At 55.1% G+C, this 7,120-nt stretch overlaps 1 protein-coding gene across 3 annotated transcripts in view; it reads left to right on the forward strand.

Annotated features, from left to right (window-relative positions):
- Nucleotides 1–5,729, forward strand: part of LOC116954274 (forkhead box protein F1-like) — a 74,475-nt gene extending 68,746 nt beyond the window's left edge. For all 3 annotated transcript variants that reach the window (XM_076052140.1, XM_076052141.1, XM_076052138.1), the window contains one exon: nucleotides 5,415–5,729. In XM_076052140.1, coding sequence (XP_075908255.1) covers nucleotides 5,415–5,596 — 182 coding nt within the window. In that variant the 3' untranslated portion in view covers nucleotides 5,597–5,729. The remainder of the gene's footprint in view (nucleotides 1–5,414) is intronic.
- The last annotated feature ends 1,391 nt before the right edge of the window (nucleotides 5,730–7,120 follow it).

Consider the following 7,120-nt stretch of genomic DNA (forward strand, 5'->3'; position numbering starts at 1 on the left):
CCAGCACTGTGTGTGTGTGACCCAGCACTGTGTGTGTGTGACCCAGCACTGTGTGTGTGTGTGACCTAGCACTGTGTGTGTGTGACTCAGCACTGGGTGTGTGTGACTCAGCACTGTGTGTGTGTGACTCAGCACTGTGCGTGTGTGACTCAGCACTGTGCGTGTGTGACTCAGCACTGTGTGTGTGTGACTCAGCACTGTGCGTGTGTGACCCACCACTGTGTGTGTGACTCAGCACTGTGTGTGTGTGACTCAGCACTGTGTGTGTGACTCAGCACTGTGTGTGTGACTCAGCACTGTGCGTGTGTGACCCACCACTGTGTGTGTGACTCAGCACTGTGTGTGTGTGACTCAGCACTGTGTGTGTGTGTGTGACCCAGCGCTGTGTGTGTGTGACCCAGCACAGCACTGTGTGTGTGTGACCCAGCACTGTGTGTGTGACCCAGCACAGCACTGTGTGTGTGTGTGACTCAGCACTGTGTGTGTGTGTGTGACCCAGCGCTGTGTGTGTGTGACTCAGCACTGTGTGTGTGTGACTCAGCACTGCGTGTGTGTGACTCAGCACTGTGTGTGTGACTCAGCACTGTGTGTGTGTGACCCAGCACTGTGTGTGTGACCCACCACTGTGTGTGTGTGACCCAGCACAGCACTGTGTGTGTGTGACCCAGCACTGTGTGTGTGTGACCCAGCACTGTGTGTGTGACCCAGCACTGTGTGTGTGTGACCCAGCACTGTGTGTGTGTGTGACCCAGCACAGCACTGTGTGTGTGTGTGAGACCCAGCACTGTGTGTGTGTGACCCAGCGCTGTGTGTGTGTGTGTGACCCAGCACTGTGTGTGTGACCCAGCACTGTGTGTGTGTGACCCAGCACTGTGTGTGTGTGACCCAGCACTGTGTGTGTGTGACCCAGCACTGTGTGTGTGTGACCCAGCACTGTGTGTGTGTGTGTGACCCAGCACTGTGTGTGTGTGACCCAGCACTGTGTGTGTGACCCAGCACTGTGTGTGTGACTCAGCACTGTGTGTGACCCAGCGCTGTGTATGTGTGTGACCCAGCACTGTGTGTGTGTGACCCAGCACAGCACTGTGTGTGTGTGTGTGTGACCCAGCACAGCACTGTGTGTGTGTGACCCAGCACTGTGTGTGTGTGACCCAGCACTGAATGTGTGTGACTCAGCACTGTGTGTGTGTGACCCAGCACTGTGTGTGACCCAGCACTGTGTGTGTGTGACCCAGCACTGGGTTGGTGATAGCAGCAGAAGCAGCAGCTGGGGGTTGGTGGACCACACACAGATGCTGTGTGAAGCTCCCTTCTCCTATCCGTTGGGGGGCGGTATCGAGGAAAAGCTCGTGCCCGGACTCTGACGGGAGAAGGTGGTACAGCAGAAATGCGGACTAATCTCCATCTGTGCCTTCTGCGTGGGATACAGCGTCACTCCCCGTCTCTCTGACGCGTGCGTTTTCTGCAGGTGCTCCGGTTTCCATTGATTGGCTGAACACGTATCAATATACATACATATATACATAGAGGATCGCAGAGCTTGGGCAATTGTTGATAGCGTCGTCGGCTCTCCGCCTGCCTGGCTGGCTGCCTTGACAAGGTTTGGACAACTGTGGTCCCCCAGTGACTGTGAGAGATGCGATTATGATTTTAAAAAAACTAAATATCAGAGTACGGCAATAACCCCCCCCACCACCACCCCCGGTTGACGTCGGGGATGTGTTCTCTGAAAGGTGCGATGGCGACGGTGAATATTGAAACGACGTCAATACATCGACGCGATTTAACGGGTGGTAGTAGCAGTAGTGGTGGGTGGTGGTGGGTGGTGGTGGTAGTAGTGGTGGTAGTAGTGGTGGGTGGTGGTGGTAGTAGTGGTGGTGGTGGTAGTAGTGGTGGGTGGTAGTGGTAGTAGTGGTGGTGGTAGCAGTAGTGGTGGGTGGTGGTGGTAGTAGTGGGTGGTGGTGGTAGTGGTGGGTGGTGGTGGTAGTAGTGGTGGGTGGTGGTGGTAGTAGTGGTGGTAGTAGTGGTGGGTGGTGGTGGTAGTAGTGGTGGGTGGTGGTGGTAGTAGTGGTGGTAGTAGTGGTGGGTGGTGGTGGTAGTAGTGGTGGGTGGTGGTGGTAGTAGTGGTGGTGGTAGTAGTGGTGGGTGGTGGTGGTAGTAGTGGTGGTGGTGGTAGTAGTGGTGGGTGGTGGTGGTAGTAGTGGTGGTAGTGGTGGGTGGTGGTAGTGGTGGTGGTAGTGGTGGGTGGTGGTGGTAGTAGTGGTGGTGGTAGTAGTGGTGGGTGGTGGTGGTAGTAGTGGTGGTGGTGGTGGTAGTGGTGGTGGTAGTGGTAGTGGTGGGTGGTGGTGGTAGTAGTGGTGGGTGGTGGTGGGTGGTGGTGGTAGTAGTGGTGGTGGTGGTAGTAGTGGTGGTGGTGGTAGTAGTGGTGGTGGTGGTAGTAGTGGTGGTGGTGGTAGTAGTGGTGGGTGGTGGTGGTAGTAGTGGTGGTAGTAGTGGTAGGTGGTGGTGGGTGGTGGTGGTAGTAGTGGTGGTGGTGGTAGTGGTGGGTGGTGGTGGTAGTAGTGGTGGGTGGTGGTGGTAGTAGTGGTGGGTGGTGGTGGTGGTAGTAGTGGTGGGTGGTGGTAGTGGTAGTAGTGGTGGTGGTAGCAGTAGTGGTGGGTAGTGGTGGTAGTAGTAGTAGTGGGTGGTGGTGGTAGTAGTGGTGGTGGTGGTAGTAGTAGTGGGTGGTGGTGGTAGTAGTAGTGGTGGGTGGTGGTAGTAGTAGTAGTGGGTGGTGGTGGTGGTAGTAGTAGTGGGTGGTGGTGGTGGTAGTAGTGGGTGGTGGTGGTAGTAGTAGTAGTGGGTGGTGGTGGTGGTAGTAGTGGGTGGTGGTGAAGGCTGAGAGGCGACTGATAGCGAGAGAGGAACGGACGGACGACGCCGCAGTCAGCGACGTGAGACTGTGTGGGGCTTGAGGCGACGCTCGTCAAGCTAGCGACGGCGTTGATCATGAAGTGACGACGTACTTGGGGGACGCGTAAAAAGCGGATATTACCGGACCTGTATTATTCACCATTCGTGTCCGAAAGGCACCTCGTGTTTAAGCAAATAAACTCCTTAAAAAAAGGTTTTTTTTTTAAACAACGGTTTTATTATTAACAACTTCGTTTAACTCACGGTGCGAGACGTACGTCTATGGCGCCTGCGTTTTGTGCGAGCCGATTCCACAGTTTAGGGCCCGCGGTGTTTTTCACTTACACAACTATATATAAGTAATAAGGCGTCCATGCAAAAATTGTAATTGTTTGAAAGGAGGCAATTAGTTGATGAATTGTTGCCGACTTTGATACAGGCGCGCGTTGTCTCCGGATCTGAGTACCTGTGGAAATTTTGGAATTGATTGGACAAGCGGAAGTTGACTAACTTTCGATTACAACATTTTACCACGACAAACGCGAGCGAAGTTAAATAAAACCTTAGAGAGAAAAAAAAGATACGCTGACTTGAATATCGGCAGAGCACAGACGGCACTGAATCCTGACGTAGAGATAGCAGCGGCTTGGGTGAAGCCTCCATCCAGCAGCGTGGCTCGATCCCGTGACTGATGATGTTCATGAGACGCTTTGATTTATTGACAATCGAAGAGACGTGTGTATTCACTCGGGATTTGAATTTTGGGCAGCCCAGCCATTGGCCACTGATGGAAACCGGGTTCTCAGGAGTTGATGGTATCAAGTGTCGGTCGCCAGTGTGCCGACCACAGAGACCCATCGACTCGCATAGAGACCCGTAGACTTACACAGATACCTATAGCCTTACATAGAGACCCGTAGACTTACACAGAGACCTATAGACTTACATAGAGACCCGTAGACTTACACAGAGACCTATAGACTTACATAGAGACCCGTAGACTTACACAGAGACCTATAGACTTACATAGAGGCCAGTAGACTCACGCAGAGACCCATCGACTCGCCTACAGACCAATAGTCTCATATAGAGTTACACAGAGACCCATAGACTTACAGCGAGACAAAAAGACTCGCACAGAGACCCGTATACTTGCACAGAGACCCATAGACTTAGACAGAGGCCCGTAGACTTGCACAGAGACTCATAGACTTACATATAGACTCATAGACCCGCGTAGAATGAGTTGTGATTAAGTCATGTTCTCGAGTGCAGCGCGTTAATTGTCTCAGTTCGGTCACCAATCACTGCACACAAACACGACAACAACCCAAGTACATTCCGTTTGGCTCTGCTCCTAATTTCGCTAAGTTCCATCTCATAAAAATGAAACATTGCGGTTTAACCGGTCACGCAACTCTCAAATGGCAGGGCGGGTGGGCAAGTGTTGGCCTCCACTGTGCGTGGACCAGAGTGGGTCACTCGAAGAATGGAGCTAAGTGGTAGCTCTGTGATCTCTGCTTCCGCTGGCCGTTCTCGAACACGGAGGGGGTGGCGGGCGGGGGGGGGGCGCTGCTCACTCGAGATTTGCGAAAGGATCGCGCAATGTTCTACACGGGAGGGCCATCGCCCAAAACGTCGCCTATTGCTTTCTTTCAAGGCCACGGTGTTGCTATTGACGACACGTGTCGAGTAGGTGGCCATTGTGCGTGTGCTGCTACTGCCAGCGCAGCAAAACAGCAGCAGCATCGCCAAAATAAACGACACACCTACATCAGCTCAAGCCTCCCGTACATCACGTGGCTTCTGTTGTGGCCACTCCCACTCTGATGAACCCCTCTCCCCGCCCACTGTGAAAACAGACGCCGCTCCTCCGTGCAGCTGCAGCAGCAGCAGCAGCGTGGAGGCCCTGACACAGCAGCCTCCTCATCCTCCTCCCTCTCATCTCTCCTCGCTCTGTTACTTTACCATCCTCTAACATCCCCATTTCTTCCTCCCCTCTCTTCCCTCTCCGATCCCTTTTCCCGAATAATTCCATCCTTGATTCTACTCCCCCACCCCCCCTACCTACCCGTGGTGTGGCCACGGCTAACAAAAGTTGGTCTAATATGTGCACGTGCCTACGTGTGTGTGTGTGATAACACGTGTGTCAATGTGTGTGTGTAAAAGTCTGTGTGTGTGCGGGGAGCGGTGGTGTAGCGGTCAGTGCACTGCGCTACGAACCCGGCGGCCCGAGTTCGATTCACGCTCACGGTCAACACCGGTGACGATTACCTGAACCGGTCCTGGGCCTCCTCCCCTAGGTCGACTCGGCCTCAAATGAGTACCTGATGCGGTGTGTGAACATCGCCAATGGGGGAGACAAAGGCGGCCGGGCGTGGTGCTGGCCACCCACCCCCCCCCCCCCGTGTGCCGTGCCGGCCTTCATAGACGCTGCTCGCTAACAGCACTTGCCCCTACAGTCTGTGAAGGCTACACGGGTGGTCTTTGTCTTGCTCACCAATGCGATCGCTGTCCCGCAGGAGTGATGTCTCGCTACGGGAGCTCCTCGCCGGCGCTGTGCGAGCACAAAGACTTCGGCTTCCACTTCAACTCCCTGCACGGGGGCGGGGCGGGTCCCCTGCAGCACGCGGGCCTCCACGGGGGCGGCTTCTACTCGTCGCAGCCCGCCTACCTGCACGACGTGAAGCCCTGCCTCAACTAAGCACGCCCCGCTCGCCGCCTGCGTGTCGGGACAACTCGCTCAGCCGACCTGCCTGCCTGCCTACCTGCCTGCCTGCCCAGCCACTCACCTACGTGGTGGACAGACGGCAGCCTCGCTCACCTGCCTACCTACCTACCTGCCCAGCCACTCACCTGTATGGACAATCACTCGCCTGCCCACCCAGCCCTTCACCTGTATGGACAGGATAGTCACTCGCCCCCCTCCGCCCCCCACCCAAGCACTGACCTGTATGGACAATTAGCCACCTGTACATACGGTCAATCACCTGCCTGGACAGTCACTCACCTGCCCGTCCAGCCATTCACCTGTCTGCCTTGCCGATAACCTTGCTGCCCACCTACTCGCCTATCTGGAGAGTCGCTCACCTGTCTGTAAGGTCGCTCACCTGTCTGTAAGGTCGCTCACCTGTGTGACTGTTCGATCACCTGGCCGCCCGCCCCACCCAGCCAGGCACTCGTTGTTTTGGCCGATCACCTGCCTATCACCGGCCTATCTCACACGTGTGCCTACCTGCCTATCTACCCCCAAACCCTGCGCAGTCATTCACCATACCCGTAGCTGCCCTCCATCCTTCTCACCTATGCCACGACCACCACTCCCCCCAACCCCCTCCATGTAAACGGTTGTAATGCATATTATAAACACCTGCACGGCGTATGAACAATGCCACCAAACGTCTCGGTTTGGCCAGGACAGTTTCCGTGGGTTTCACGAAGTCTGCCCCAGAGCTTCCCCGTGCATCGTTTGCGAAGAAAGTCTGAATGTCGTCTCTCTGACTTAAATGGGTTTTTTTTTCCCATCCTCTCGCCACGTGGCTCGAACTCTTTAATATGGGGGGGCGGGGGGATAGCCTTACCTTAAGCATCGCGCGTGGTTGGCAGAGTGGGTGGGGCCCTACAGAGTAGTGGGTGGAGCTAATGACAGGTCACGCCCCCCTCCCCTTATATGGACGGGCGGGGGGCTAGTGGCTGAGTGGGCGTGGTTATGAATCGGCCACGTAGCCTTTTGGGTTGAGCCTGCCAGAATTTTGCTCGCTTTATAAAGTACAGTATACACTGCAGCACGCTGTTGTCCCCCCCCCCCCCCATGTAAATGGTGTGGACCGGGGCTAAGTTGATTGGGTGGGGCGTGGTTATGCAAAACTTGGGCGGAGCTGATGAAGGGGAGGGAGTTTGCAAGACGCAGCCACGTGGCCTTGGTTGAGCCTACCAGAAATGTGCCCGCTTTATAAACATTTTGGTCTCCCCCACCTTCCCCTCCACCCTCACCTCACCCCCTCCCCCCTGTCCCCACTGCCCCCCCCCCACTATATAAGACGTGCAAGAGAGGCACGTGCTGTGAGCACGTGCGTGCTGTAGAGAATGTAGAATTTGAAAATAACAAGCGGTACGGTCACGTGTTGTTATTGTTGTTGTTTTCCTATGCACGTGACCACACAGGTCAACGCGGACAAATTGTGGCCAATCACGTGCCGCCAGTTTGTTAACCCAATCGGCGTGGAGT

The sequence above is a fragment of the Petromyzon marinus genome, chromosome 54 (genome assembly GCF_048934315.1).
Source record: "Petromyzon marinus isolate PM22_M1 ecotype Great Lakes invasive population chromosome 54, UKy_Petmar_22M1.pri1.0, whole genome shotgun sequence".
Classification (NCBI taxonomy): Eukaryota; Metazoa; Chordata; class Hyperoartia; order Petromyzontiformes; family Petromyzontidae; genus Petromyzon; species Petromyzon marinus.